The 14,186-nt window shown below is 56.6% G+C and overlaps 1 protein-coding gene across 3 annotated transcripts; it reads right to left on the bottom strand.

Annotated features, from left to right (window-relative positions):
• Positions 1-8,781: 8,781 nt before the first annotated feature.
• Positions 8,782-13,195, bottom strand: SLC39A4 (solute carrier family 39 member 4). 3 transcript variants are annotated; one of them, XM_068983878.1, is made up of 12 exons: positions 12,963-13,195; positions 12,229-12,513; positions 11,661-11,856; positions 11,419-11,561; positions 11,155-11,326; positions 10,630-10,802; positions 10,381-10,518; positions 10,174-10,302; positions 9,962-10,016; positions 9,679-9,831; positions 9,100-9,287; positions 8,782-9,015 (listed from the first exon to the last, which is right to left on the bottom strand). In XM_068983878.1, the coding sequence occupies exons 1-12, from the start codon at positions 13,161-13,163 to the stop codon at positions 8,887-8,889; spliced, it is 1,962 nt and encodes a 653-aa protein (XP_068839979.1). In that variant the 5' UTR covers positions 13,164-13,195; the 3' UTR covers positions 8,782-8,886. The 3 variants fall into 3 exon arrangements, with proteins under 3 accessions (XP_068839979.1, XP_068839980.1, XP_068839981.1); XM_068983879.1 differs by having other exon boundaries at positions 11,661-11,872; positions 12,245-12,513; XM_068983880.1 differs by lacking the exon at positions 12,229-12,513.
• Positions 13,196-14,186: the final 991 nt, after the last annotated feature.

The following is a 14,186-nucleotide window of genomic DNA, read 5'->3' as shown; positions in this document are numbered from 1 at the left end:
CCCCCTCCCCCTCAGCCCTACATGGCACCCTGGAGGTCTGTGTCTGAAGAGGCTGCTTTAAAGTAGTTTGGGTATTGGGGTCAGACAGCAGTGAAGAGTCACTACTTATCTTCAGTCAGTTCAGTTCAGTTCAGTCACTCAGTCGTGTCTGACTCTTTGCGACCCCATGAATCGCAGCACGCCAGGCCTCCCTGTCCATCACCAACTCCCAGAGTTTACCCAAACTCATGTTCATCGAGTTGGTGATGCCATCCAGCCGTCTCATCCGCTGTCGTCCCCTTCTCCTCCTGCCCCCAATCCCTCCCAGCATCAAGGTCTTTTCCAATGAGTTAACTCTTCGCATGAGGTGGCCAAACCAAAGTATTGGAGTTTCAGCTTCAGCATCAGTCCTTCCAGTGAACACCCAGGACTGATCTGCTTTAGGATGGACTGGTTGGATCTCCTTGCAGTCCAAGGGACTCTCAAGAGTCTTCTCCAACACCACAGTTCAAAAGCATCGATTCTTCCGCGCTCAGCTTTCTTCACAGTCCAACTCTCACATCCATACATGACCACTGGAAAAACCATAGCCTTGACTAGACAGACCTTTGTTGGCAAAGTAATGTCTCTGCTTTTGAATATGCTGTCTAGGTTGGTCATAACTTTCCTTCCAAGGACTGAGCGTCTAAATTTCATGGCTGCAGTCACCATCTTCAGTGATTTTGGAGCCCCCCAAAAATAAAGTCTGACACTGTTTTCACTGTTTCCCATGAAGTGATGGGACCAGATGGCATGATCTTAGTTTTCTGAATGTTGAGCTTGAAGCCAACTTTTTCACTCTCCTCTTTCAGTTTCATCAAGAGGCTTTTTAGTTCCTCTTCACTTATCTTGCTTCCTTGCAAAAGCAGCATCTGAGTTTCATCCCTGTGTCATTATCCCTCTCTTTTTGAGAAACTGGTCCTTTTGTCATTCGTCATATTCTCCTGAAGAAGGAATTCATGGGGCCTGGACTCCATCTTAGGCTTGTTCAGGCTGATCACGCTCGGCCACCTTTCTAATGGACTCTGACTCCGTGCTTAGTGCCTATGAAAACAACAACAGAAGGATGCGACCCCCTCCAGACGGGGCAACCTTGAAGATCATATCTAGGTTACTCATCGCCTAAGACAAAACATACACTAATCACCCCTTCCTCCAGACAGGCCATAAATTTTTCTGTATCAGTCGGAGTGTAACCTTGGGTTTATTGATTATTGGCTAATTGTTTGACTGTTTGAGTACATGAGCACATAGCACGTGAATGATGAGGTTATTGGCATTGTATTTTCCTTGGTTTATGTAAGTCTCAAGGAATATGGAGTGGTGGGTTCAGACACACACACATGGGGTATAACAGATTTTCACAAATTCTGGTCGGGGTCCTTGGCTAAGAGGAGACTCTGCCTTGGGCCCGCCAGTGTAATAAACTGCACTCCACTATCTGCCTTGTCCTTCTGAGTGAGTTTGTTTCCCGGAATGGGTGGCTACAACATTTGGTGCATTGGCCGGGAAACTCCTCACTTTGAGGAGACAGGTCTCATTTGAGGCCACCCCGAGGCTTTGTGGCTTGAATCTCCTAGCAGGGGGAAGGCGCCTCGCCTCTCTAGAAGACTTCAGCCTTTCAACGCCCGGTTTCTTCGCTTTGGCAGGTAGTGAATGGCAAGGGAACTGAGCGCTCAGGTGAGGAGGAACCCACCCGGCAGGGTGGAAGAGGGGGCCTGATCACCCCTCTGGGAGGAACTAGAAGGGGCACGGACCCACAGGGGCCTGGAATAGGCAGGCGGCAGCGATTGCTTGGTACACAGGTCAATGAGTGTGTTAGGGCTTAGGAAGGAAATTTGTGAAGGTCATTTAGGAGGTGTGTCCACGCCATCTCAGGGAAAATTAGTACCAGCGATTGCCAGGACATTTTTAGGTTAGGAAACTGGTCCTTGTATGCTCGTATTCTGCCCTCCCCCAGGAGGTGTCCCGTCTGCTGTGAAATTCTTGACCCCCTCGGAATTGTCAGGCTAGAAGGAAGGAGATACATAAGTGAGTATGAATTGGCTTTCCTGGAGACGGCCTAGGACGTGGGATATTTAACCCATCTGTGTTTTCATCTGCACCTGATCAAGCCCACCAAGGCAGAACGGACTTTAAGGGAGAAACAGTCTCGGACCACGTGGTTTCAGGTTCGGCTGTGCTGACCTGCAGGTGAAGGCATGCCGATCCCCCTTCTCCCTCTGGGATCTGGCAGGTAAGGCTCTTCTCATCCCAATTAGGAAGGAGGCAGAATGGCAATTTAAGTGTTTCACTGAGTGGAAATATCTGAAGTACAGAGGGTGCTGAGAACTTCGTAGACAGAACGCAAAGGAAAAGTAGAAGAAGGTCCGAGAAGGTAAGCAAGATGGGGGGAAGTGAATCCAAGGCAACTGTATTGGAGTGCAGAGTTAAAAGTTTAAAGAAGGGCTTTGGAGGAGACTATGGGGTGAAGATGACGCCTCACCGCCTCCACGTACTCTGTGAGGTTGAATGGCCCCCTGTGGGAGTAGGATGGCCCCCAGAGAACACCATGAACCTAGAAAGAGTGGAAGCAGTCTGTACAGTAGTCACAGGAGAGCCGGGACACCCGGATCTATATCCACATATTGACTCATGGCTGGGTGAGCTCAAGACCCTCCTACTTGGACGAGGTTCTGTATCCAGAAGGGAAAGGGAAAAATATTAATGGCACAAAAATTGACTGATGATAAAAAAGGAAATTCTACAGGATTTGGACGGGGATGACCTGACCCCTCCCCCATACGGGACAATGACGCGCCTGCCTCCCAGTGCTCCACCAGGACCGGAGGCCGCCTTAATGCCCGATCCAGGGCCAGGTGAAGTCCTGCAGCAGCCGCTGCTCCTCTGCCAGCTCTTCCTGAGGTCGTAGAGCCGCCACCACGGCAGGCTTCGATCCCGGTGACAGAAGCCTTTGGCCAACACTTCCAGGATCTGGCTCCAGTGAACCGCCCAAGCTATATCCGACTCTCCGGTGAGTACTGACAAGAAGGGGAGGGAGAGGTTGGGATTAAGCAGAAACTGTGCTCTGCCAGAGAGCAGGAGGGAACGAAAGAGAACAGACAAGAGATTTGGAATGCTAGCTGCTGCTCTGGGAAGGTCTATCTTGGGCCCTCTGGAAGGACAGTCCTTCAACCGGTCCCAGTGGAGGCCCCAGGCCCTGTTACAGCCAAACCAGTGTGCCCGGTGCTAAGGTTTTGGCCACTAGAAGAATGAATGCCCTAAGGCAAGGAAGGAAGAGGAAGCTCCCACAGTTGTGGGGCTTGCTGACTTTGGAAATTAAATAGGGCTGCCGGGGCTCAGAGATATCAGGTCCCCGAGAGCCCATGGTAACCTTAGAAGTGGGGGACCAGAACACTGACTTCATGGTGGATACAGGAGCAGAACTGTCGGTAGTAACAAAACCTGTGGCACCACTGTCCAAAAAGACTACTGCTGTAACTGAGGTATCGGGAGAAGGCATGATTAAATCGTTTTGCCAGCCCAGAAAATGTCAGATGGGGGGACACCAAGTGATTCATGAATTCCTCTACATTCCTGAGTGCACAGTACCCCTGTTGGGAAGAGACTTGCTCTCCAAACTAGGAGCACAAGTGACTTCCTCCCCTGAGGAGAGGCCCCCCTTCCAGATGGGCATTATGACTTTTTTGCTCTCTCTCTCAATACCACCCCAAGATGAGGGGAGGTTGCATAAGCCGCCCAAGGAAGAACCGGATGGGCCGGAAGAGCATGAGAGAGAGCTAACTCAATTATTCCCTGAGGTCTGGGCAATAGACAACCCCCTCTCCCCCCAGGTTGGCTAAACATCAAGCCCCAGTGATAATAGAACTCAAACCAGGTACCATCCTGGTTAGAAAGCGCCAGTACCTGCTACCGATAGAGGCCTGGGCTGGCATACTGCCCCACATCAATAGATTGAAACAAGCGGGCATTCTAGGAGAGTGCCAGTCAGCTTGGAATATGCCGATCCTGCCAGTCAAAAAGGAAGGAGGACAGGACTATAGGCCTGTACAGGATCTCAGGCTAGTCAGCCAGGCTACTGTGACTTTACACCCCACTGTTCCAAGCCCCTATACCTCACTTAGCCTCCTCCCGCCAAGGACTAAAGTTTATACTCGCCTAGATCTCAAGGGTGCCGTCTTCTGCGTACGCCTCGCCCCAGCGTCACAGCCCACCTTTGCCTTTGAATGGGAAGATCCAGTCGGGGGCACCAAGCAACAGCTCACCTGGACTCCCCCACAGGGTTTAAGAACCCCCCAGGCATCTTTGGGGGAAGCCTTGGCTTCTGACCTGGACTCATTCCATCTGGAAGAGTATGGATGTTGGCTCCTACAATAGGGGGATGACCTGCAGCTGGCTGCCGAGACCAAGGGAAAATGCTGGGAAGGGACGAAAGCACTGCTCCAGCTGCTGACGGGAGCAGGTTGCTGTTGCTGCTGCTGCTGCTAAGTCACTTCAGTCGTGTCTGACTCTGTGCGACCCCATAGACGGCAGCCCACCAGGCTCCCCCGGCCCTGGGATTCTCCAGGTAATAACACTGGAGTGGGTCACTGGGTGTCGAAGAAGAAGGCACAGATCTGCAAGGAGGAGGTAAGGTATCTGGGGTTTGTTTTAAAGAAGGACACAAGGTTCCAGACCCGAGTTGGGTCCTATATACTGACGGCACTAGCCTGATAAAACAAGGATGATGGCTGTCAGGTTAGCCAAAGCGGAAGGGGCCATCAGGACTGAAAAGGGATGGTGGGAATTGCCAAGTGGCAAATTATTGGTACCGGAGGAGCTGGCACACACTCTGGTAAGCCAAACACAACAAGCGACCCACCTAGGCCATGCTGCCTGCTCACAGGTTAATGCTGCCTCTCGGGTATTCGGACAAAAACCTCCGGGTATTCAGCTGAAAGGCACGCTGCCCTTTGAACACCTGGGAGTGGACTTCACTGAAATGAAACCTCACCAACACTACCATTACCTGCTGGTCATGGTATGTACGTTCTCGGGACGGGTAGAAGCTTTTCCTACCTGGACTGAAAGAACATCAGAAGTAGCCTGGTGCCTGCTTAGGGAAATAGTTCCCAGATGTGGACTTCCTACCAGCATTGGTTCAGACAATGACCCAGCTTTTGTTGCTGATTTAGTACAAGTAAGCAAAACTTAAAACATCAAATGGGAACTGCACACTGCATATAGGCCCAGAGTTCTGACGTGGTGGAATGAACCAACCGGATACTTAAAGAGACTCTCCAAGAGGATCATAGAGACTGACTGCTCCTGGGTGGACTTGCTTCCGATGGCTCTGCTCAGACTCAGGATGACCCCACAGTCCCAAGGCTATTCTCCATAGGAAACTGTGTATGGGAGGCCCCCTCCCATAATAAAACAGGTGTCAACAAATTTGCCTTAGGTAAGAGGGGATAGGGTTTCACAGCAGATGGAACTGGATAAGGTAATAAATCGGGTAACTACATTTGTACAAGAAAAGGGTGCCATTCTCCCTTGGGGAACAGATTCATGAGTTTACGCTTGGTGACCAAGTATGCGTCAAAGATTGGAAACTTGACTTGCTAGCCCCTTGGTGAAAGGGCCCTTATGTTATTCTAACTACCCCACTGCAGTTAAAGTGGCAGATATTGCCCCTTGGATCCATCATAGGAGGGTGAAGAGAACATACCACGCAGACCCAAAAAACTCTGAGTGGACTGCACAGAGGGACCCCGCTGACCCTCGTGAGACTAAGACCATCCTTAAGGAGGAAAAGAAGGTCCTGGATGAGCCCCTTCAGGATGAAGCCGCACAATCAACTCCTGCTGCTTGGCCTCATCAACGTGATTTTGAATTTAACTTCCATTTCAACTCAGGACAATGTTTTCATCTCATGGGCCCCTCCCTACACAGACTTCCACAGCACTTCCAGCTGCTGGGTGTGTGGGGCTATGACTCTGTCAGTGATGGACAGGCTTCCTTGGTGGGTGTCACCGGTCTGCCAAGGAGATTTTAAACCACTCTGCTCTTTTCTGGGATGACAAAAAGAGACTTTCCTCTCTCTTGCCAATCATAACCTCTCCTTGCTCTCTTGGTGTAAGACCTACAGTCAATAGACTCGGGGCATGGGGTTACATTTGATATAAATGCCAGTGTAACAAAAGCCAAACCTACTTGTTGGAAATCTACCCCGGGAGCCCCGGTAAATCTACCTTATGTACATGCTAGGCGGACAAGATCCGTGTGAGTACGGTATGAGTATATTGCTGCCTTATTTGTGCCCTCTACAGGGACAACAGATATCACAATTAAAGTAGAGGCCTTGACTAATTTCACACAACAGTCCCTCCTAGATAGAACAAAAGCCATCCAAGCCTTAAATGAAGAGCAAATCCAAATGAGAAAAGGGGGAATTCATAATAGAATGGCTTTGGACATACAGCTGCTCAAGGAGGGACTTGTGCTATAATTAAGGTTGAATGTTGTGTATGCATTCCTGATTTATCTGGCAATGTATCAACTGCTTTAGATGACGTGAAAAACCAGGTAAAAGCAATGTTAAATGAAAACGTTCCTTTCTGGACTTCGGTCCTATCTTGGGTGAAGGGCGATTGGTGGAAAACTATATTTACCACTGTTGTAGTTGTCTTGATAGTTCTGCTTTGTGGACCCTGAATTTTACAATGTATTATGAACTCTGTAACCCAAAGGTTGATGTCGTTGTCCCAAATTGGCAGTCGGAGAGCCAGGGTGCAATATATCCCATGAATGAAGCTCATAATATGAGTTGAGAGCATCAAGAGGGGGGAATGAAGCAGGAATTCATAGGGCCTGGACTCCATCTTAGGCCTGTTCATGCTGATCACGCTCAGCCACCTTTCCAATGGACTCTGAACTCTGAGTTTAGTGCCTATGAAAACAATAACAGAAGGATGCGACCCCCTCCAGACAGGGCAACCTTGAAGATCGTATCTAGGTTACTCATCACCTAAGAGAAAACATACACTAATCACCCCTTCCTCCAGACAGGCCATAAATTTTTCTGTATCAATTGGAGTGTAACCTCGGGTTTATTGATTATTGGCTAATTGTTTGACTGTTTGAGCACATGAGCACATAGCACGTGAATGATGGGGTTATTGGGATTGTATTTTCCTTGGTTTATGTAAGTCTCAAGGAATTTGGAGTGGTGGGTTCCGACACGTACACATGGGGCATAAAATATTTTCACAAATTCTGGTCGGGGTCCTTGGCTAAGAGGAGACTCTGCCGTGGGGCCGCCGGTGTAATAAACTGCACTCCACTATCAGCATTGTCCTTCTGAGTGAGTTTGTTTCCCGGAACGCCTGGCTACAGCACTCCTCCCTCCAAATCTTGATCTGGGAGTAGCAGAGGTATACCCCCTGCCTCTCACCCAACATAAAAGTGGCGCTGGTTTGTCTCCATATGGAGCTGGGGCTCCTGCTTCTGGTCCGGTCTTGTCCTAAGAGACTTGCCTTTTCTTGGTGGAAAAGTTTTAAAATATTTGTTAAATATTTAAAATAATCTGAATTTGTGTCCAGAGATATTCAGCCAGTCATCTCTCCGTTTAAAAATCAGAGATATTTTCATCCCGGTGAGAGCACATCTCCAACCAAAGGTTTCTCTGTTCTGCTTGTGCTGAACCAGGTGGGCGACTGTCTCAGAGGTTTTCTCTCTCCTTTGCCCAAACTCCACCTAATAAAGTTCTGAGAGCATGAAGAAAAAGTAATTCAAAAAACAAAAAAGAACTGGAGCCAGGGCTTCCCTGGTGGCTCAGTGGCAAAGAATCTGCCTGCCAACGCAGGAGACATGGGTTGGATCCCCGATCCAGGAAGATCCCACATGCTGCAGAGCTACTAAGCCCGTGCGCCACAACTATTAAGCCTGTGCTCTAGAGCCTGGGAGCCGCAAAGCCTGAGCTCACGTGCTGCAAATACTGAAGCTCAAGTGTCCTAGAGCCCATGCTTCTCAACAAGAGAATCCACCACAATAAGAAGCCCACACACTGCAACTGGGGTGTGACCCACGAGCCCCACAACTAGAGCAAGCCTGAGCAGCAGCGAAGACCCAGCACACCAAAACTAAGGAAAATCGTAAAAAACCCAAATCAACTAGCCAGAGCCACCCGGAGGATGTGCTAGAGGAGGGAGTGGGCAAAGCAGGGGCCGTGGCCAGGCCACGGGCCCTCCCCGTCTGAGTCAGACGGGCAGTCACAGCACTCACATCACAGGGCAACTGTGACAGCTAAACAGCTCAGTGACCACAGAACCCTCAGACTCAAGCCTGGCACGTGGTACACGCCCTAACAATGTGCGATGTGTCTGTGGGACAAAGGGGCCCAGCCTGGAGAGAGCCAGAGGCACTGACGCAGCTCCGCCCTGGGAAGAGCCGCAGAAGGCCGGCAGGAAGCGCGGGAGGAGGGCCGGGGCGGGAGGTTGCAGTCCTGATTGGACACCAGGTCCTACCTGCTGCCCGAGCCCCGGACCCACTTCTCTGGGCTTCGCTTCACATGCATCACAGACGCGGGTCTGAGGCTGGTTTCTTGGAGGGCCCTGAGTTCAACTGTCCTGACTCCCCATCAGGCACCAGGCACTGCTGTGGGGAGAGGATGCCCCACCTGTCGACGTTTCTCGGTGGGAAACGTCCTCTCCTGGGGAGGCGAGATGAGGCGAGCAGGCCGGGCTCCAAGGACAAGAGCATTTATTGAAGCTGGGAAGCAGGGCGCGGGGGAAGGGTTGGGCGCTCCCGGAGACGGTGCGTCTGAAGGGCTGCGAGAGCCCAGGGTCAGGAGCCAGAGCCAAGGGGAGGAGGGCAGGGGGGCAGAAGCTCTCAGAAGGCGATGTTATCCTCATACAGCGACAGCAGCAGCAGGACGGTCCAGCCGCCCAGCAGGCCAACGTTGTGGAGCAGGAAGAGGAGCCAGGGCCGCTGGTCGCGGACGTTCAGCATGGCCGGGAGCTGAGGACGGGGCCTGAGTCAGGACCGGCTCAGAGCGCCCGCCCCCCGCCCACCCGGGGCAGCCCCCGCCCGCCCGGCTCTGACCATGTCGCAGAGCGCCACGTAGAGGAAGAGGCCGGCGGCCACCGCCAGGATCCACGTCTCGCCGTCTTCGCCTACGCCGGCCGCGAGCGCAACATAGAGGCCGATGAAGGCCGTGAGCCCCGAGGCCAAGTTCAGGAGCAGCGCCCGGCGCACCGACAGCCCCGCGTGCAGCAGGGCCGCGAAGTCCCCTGGAGCGGGAGGTGGGGGTGGTTTACTCGCTCCGTCGTGTCCGATTCTTGAGACCCCATGGATCGTAGCCCCCCAGGCCGCTCTGTCCATGGGATTCTCCAAGCAAGAGTACTGGAGTGGGTTTCCATTCCCTTCTCCAGGGGATCTTCCTGACCCAGGGATCGAACCCGGGTCTCCTGAACTGCAGGCAGATTCTTTACTATCTGAGCCATGAGTCGCGGGCGGGGCTGGGGTCAGGTCGAGGGCCGCGCCCACTCCCCGACAGTCCCGCCCAACAGCGCGGCCGACCAGCCACACCCAGACCCCCCGCTGCGGGCAGATTTTTTTTTTTTTTCCCCACCCCCCACCCCGCACCCTGCCCACGGCCGGCCGGAACCCCTCAATGCTCACCCAGCTCGTGAGGCACCTCGTGGCAGAACACGGCCAGCGAGGTGGCCAGCCCCGTCTTCCAGGAGGACAGAAAGGCGGCGCCCACGGCCAACCCGTCGGCGAAGTTGTGCACGGCGTCGCCCAGCGTGATCACCCAGGGCAGCAGTCTCAGCTCTGCGGGCGCGGCGGGCGTGGGTGCGCGTTTGCCCTGGCCCGTTCCTCCGTCCCCCTCCCCGTCCCCGTGCCTGCGCCGCGCACCGAGACCCTGACCCCCCACCGCGCCGGGGCCTCCCTCAGGGCTCACCTGGGCTCAGCCTCCGGGGCTCCGGGCTCAGCAGCTCGGGGCCCTCCTCTGCCACCTGGAGGGGAGACCCGGTTGGTGGGTGGGCCGTGTAGATTACGCTCAGGGCGGGAAAGTGAGGAGGCACGCGGAGCCAAGTCCCCAGATCAGACCAGGGCGGAAGCCCTGGATGGGTGACTGGGAGCGCAGACAGGGCTCCGCCAGGGCGGGCTCACCAGGTCTGCGCGAGAGCCCTCATGGAGCTGCTTGGGCTGCCGGCGGTCGCTGGGCGCCAGCTGCAGGGACACACCATGGCTGTGGCCGCCGTGACTGTGGCCATGGCTGCAGGCCCCATCCTTTGGGTCCTGCGGGGACGGAGGCTCAGGATCCACCGTACCTCCGCCACCCCTGCCCACACCACGCCCAGCCCCCAAGCTCCTGACCTCGGGGTCCAGGGGCAGCAAGAGGTTGAAGAGGCTCTCGAACAGGAAGAAGGCATAGAGCCCGCCCAGCACAGCTAGGAGGTGCCAGGTGGTCTGGAACCCAGGGTCCTCCCCGTCATGGGCGTGCAGCCCCAGCACCTGGTGGGGGGGTGGGCAGAGGACACTGGACCCGGTGCCTTGGGACCTCCTCCTCCCAGACAGGTGGATAGAGGTTAGGGGTCAGGAAGGGCTGTGGCAGGCTGGGGCAACCTTAGGCATCAAGTGCAGGAGGGCGTCGCCGGTGAGCGCGCCCACAGCCATGCTCAGGAAGGCCTGGATGACGTAGTGGGAGGTGATCCTACAGCTGGCACAGACGAGGAGCAGGAGCCCGAGGACGGAGCAGAGGCAGATCAGCAGCGTGGCCAGGGAGCCGTACAGGTACCCTGGGCAGGGAGGACAGTGAGCGCCTCCCTCCCAGCCGTGGCCCCTTGCTTTCCCGGGAGGGGCGTCCAGACCGAGTCTGGGAGGAGCAGGAGCCCCCCAAGGTTGCAGGCAGTCGGGTGCAGTCCTGGCCTCAGCTTCCTGCTGGCCCCTGGCCTCAAGCCCCCATCCTCTTCCCTCGCAGCACCCCCTTCCCTGTTGCCTCTCCACCCTGCTGCCCGGTCTGCCAGCCCTGGCCCCGGCTCTCCGCAGCCCAGCGGCTACTTTCTCCTCCCTGTTTGGTTCCATCTCCTTGCTGCCAGCCCCTTGGGCACCGCCGGGCTGGCGCTTCTCGGGAGTAGGGTGGAGACTCACTCTCAGCCTGGCTGAGCTGATCCTGGGTGGGGAGCGTGGGCTGGGGGCTGCAAGCCCCGCTCAGTTGCTGCTGGAGCAGAGCCGGGCTCAGTCGGGCCCAGTCGTCCGGCGTCACCCCAGCCTGCTCAGACATTCCGTACACAGCCATGATGTCTTGAGCACTCAGGCACAGCTGGGGTGGGGGTGACAGATCTGGTGTTCAGGGCCCTGAGCGGTCCATGGGCCCCCACCTCTTTCCGGGACTCCGGCACATGGACGGCTCACCGTGTCCCACGCGCTGGCGCTGCTGTTGGTGGTGGCAAGGGGCACGGGGCCCTGACCCTTTCCTAGAGGACTGTCGTCACTGTGGCCGTCGTGGGGCTCTGCCGCTCCGCCCAGCCCCAGGTGCTCCATCAAGGCCGCCAGCTCTGGCAGAGGGTGAAAATCCGTTCCAGCCTTGCACTCCCTGGGGGGTGGATGCTGGGGTTCAGGGCACTCCCTGCCCCGTAGCCCAGCTCAGGCCTCACCGTCCAGGGTGATGTTGGGGTTCTCGCTGCTGTGCTGCCGGAACACGAAGTCCACGAAATACTGGGGGGTCGGCAGGGCGTGGAAGCAGGCGCCACTCCTGACATGGTCCAGCAGGGCAGCCAGCACCGGGCCGGGGCTGCTGGGAGCCCCCACCCCTGCCGCCTCCCCCAGCAGCTGAGGCAGGTCCACACAGGCCTGGGGAGGAGCCGGCCTCAGTGTCTCAAGCAGCGCGGCCACACTGGCCTCTCACTCCGCAGTGCCCCGGTGCCCCCGGACTCCGCTGAACCCCAGGCACCGCAGCTGTCCCCTTCCCGGCCCCGCCTTGTCCGGGCTCTTCCTTGGAGCCCTGGGAGCTTTCTCAGCCCCGTCGAGGATCAGGGCCCTCTCGGGATGCCTGCAGCCCTGCCCGGCTCAGCGGTGAGTGTCCACTTGTGACCCCCCAACCCAGGCTTCCCTGAGCACTCAGAAAGGTGCTGAGCCCAGCGCCACCCAAGTGGTCCCCCTTCTCTCAGTCCCTCTTGGACCCTCTTCCCCTAGTGCCCCTGGGTAGCTGGCCCAGGCGCCCACCTGCTGAGAAGCGGGCTGGCCAGTGGTGCGGGCTTGGATCCGCTGCAGCAGCCTGGTCAGGGCTGGGCTCAGGGCCTGAGGGCTCTCGAGCAGGACCAGGAGCTGGTCGGCACGGGCAGCCCAGCGGCCAGCCTGGACCTCGGCGCAGGTGCCCACCGGGTCGCTGAGGTAAAGGGCGGCGGCGGCACTGAGGCGGGCGATGTGCCTAGGCTCCAGGGCCGGGCCCAAGGGGGCCTCGGGCTGCTCAGGCCTGCCCAGAGCCAGGGCGTCGTCCACAGACAGGCACTGTTGGCACAGACGGGCGGGTGGGGGCCATACACGAGGGCTGCCACCCTCCTGTCCCTCACGCTGGTGCCCTCCACTGTTGGCTCGCTCACAGACCCCTGCCCTCCCCCGTGACAGTCAGGCACACCCACAGAGGGTCCCCCATCCCAGGGAGGTTTCTGCGTGGAACCATTTTAAATTTTGGGGTGGGGAGAGGGGGTGCTGAAGGGGTGGGAGGGCAGCCATAGGATCCCAGAGCTGTACCCCCCCACCCCCAGGGAGCTCAGAGGGCTCTGCAAGGGAACAGAGGAGAGTGGGCTTGGGCCTGCGGGCAGGGCCCGGCATCAGGCCACCGCGCGGCCCGCCTTCTGGAGTTTGCCCGGGCCCTTTGCAGCCGGCCTCGGCCTTGGGGTGGAGCGGCGGGCTTGGGCTGGGGCCGGGCTGGAGGACCCGTCGGTTGGGGGTGTTACCTTTCCACACGGCCCGTCGGCACAGTGCACACGGGCCGCCAGTGTATTTAACAGGCCGCCCAGCGCCACGCGGTCCAGAGCGCCCTGGCCTGAGGACAGCAGGGTCAGCAGACGAGCAGGGGGGTTCGTCGTCCCCGACGCTGCCAGCGCGCCCAGCACAACCAGCAATGGCCCCAGTCCGGGCCGGCCCAGGAGCGCCATGCTGCAGCAGCCCAGTGCCTTGAGCTCAGGGTAGGCCGTGCTCGCCTGTGTGGCTGCGGGCCACAGGGGCTGCCTGATGCTAGACTGGGGCTGGGCCGGGACGGCCCGCCCGGCGAGGCTCTCCAGGCATTTCCTGCGGGGCCCTGTGATTGGCTGCCAAGGTGTTGCCGCAGGTTAACCATTCCAGTGGGAGTCCTCCCTGAGCCCGGTGCTGCTGCCCCAGGGTGAGGCCGGGGTCCCTGGGTGGATGGGCTTAGCTCACCCCTCTGCTTCTTCAAGGGTCTTGTTACTGAACGCAAGTCTGTGTGCACGACACATGGTGAGGTTGAAGCTTGCAGCAGAGAAAGGTTTATTGTGGTGCCGAGCAAGAACAGGTGACTCATGTTCAAAATCCCTTAAATCTCTGGATGGCTTTGGGGGGAGTCTGCAATAGGCAGAATTTGGGAAGAGGGCTTTCTCATAATTGGTTGGTGGAGAGGTAGCGGTGGTGCCCTGGGCTCCCTTGTTAGGCTGGGACCTTAGTCCTGGCAGAAAAGCTCAAGAGACCCTGCCCCAAAGCTGTAGTTTCTCAACTGCCCCTCCTTGGTTTCTGTGTCCCGCCCTTCCCAGATTAGCAACTATTTGAACCTGACCTTTGGAATTCAGGAGAGGTCTTAGGGGACTGAAGGAAGCCTGTTTCCTACAAGGAGAAATGGAGGACCTGGAAAGGATTTTACTGGGAAGGGCCCTACAGGGTGCAGTTCATTTTCCATCTCCGTGCCCCGGCCCCCTTTTTAACTTCTCAATCTTGAGAACAAGTGTTGGACAAAAAAGGAATGACATTTTGTGTACAGAGGTTAAGCGTAGACTTGGCAGAGGAACTTGCTTTTACGGGGCCTCGGTTTCTGTCCGGGTTGGCTTCCTGTGGCCCTCTCGCTAGGGGCTGCCTCCAAGCCAAGGGCATCTGGGGCACAGGTTCCAGGAGGCCACCGGTGCTGTCCCCCACCCCACCGGAGAGCTCCAGCGCAGCTCGGCCCCCCTCCC

The sequence above is a fragment of the Capricornis sumatraensis genome, chromosome 11 (genome assembly GCF_032405125.1).
Source record: "Capricornis sumatraensis isolate serow.1 chromosome 11, serow.2, whole genome shotgun sequence".
Classification (NCBI taxonomy): Eukaryota; Metazoa; Chordata; class Mammalia; order Artiodactyla; family Bovidae; genus Capricornis; species Capricornis sumatraensis.
The sequence above is the reverse complement of the archived record's forward strand: the minus strand, read 5'-3'. Positions and strand labels throughout refer to the sequence as shown.

Coding starts and splice junctions, on each gene's coding strand:
- SLC39A4 (XM_068983878.1), bottom strand. CDS start 13,163: ATGGCGCTCCTGGGCCGGCCCGGACTGGGGCCATTGCTGGTTGTGCTG. Junction 12,514..12,962: donor CCGACGGGCCGTGTGGAAAG/GTAACACCCCCA, acceptor CTGTGCCAACAG/TGCCTGTCTGTGGACGACGC. Junction 11,562..11,660: donor CCCCAACATCACCCTGGACG/GTGAGGCCTGAG, acceptor ACCCTCTGCCAG/AGCTGGCGGCCTTGATGGAG.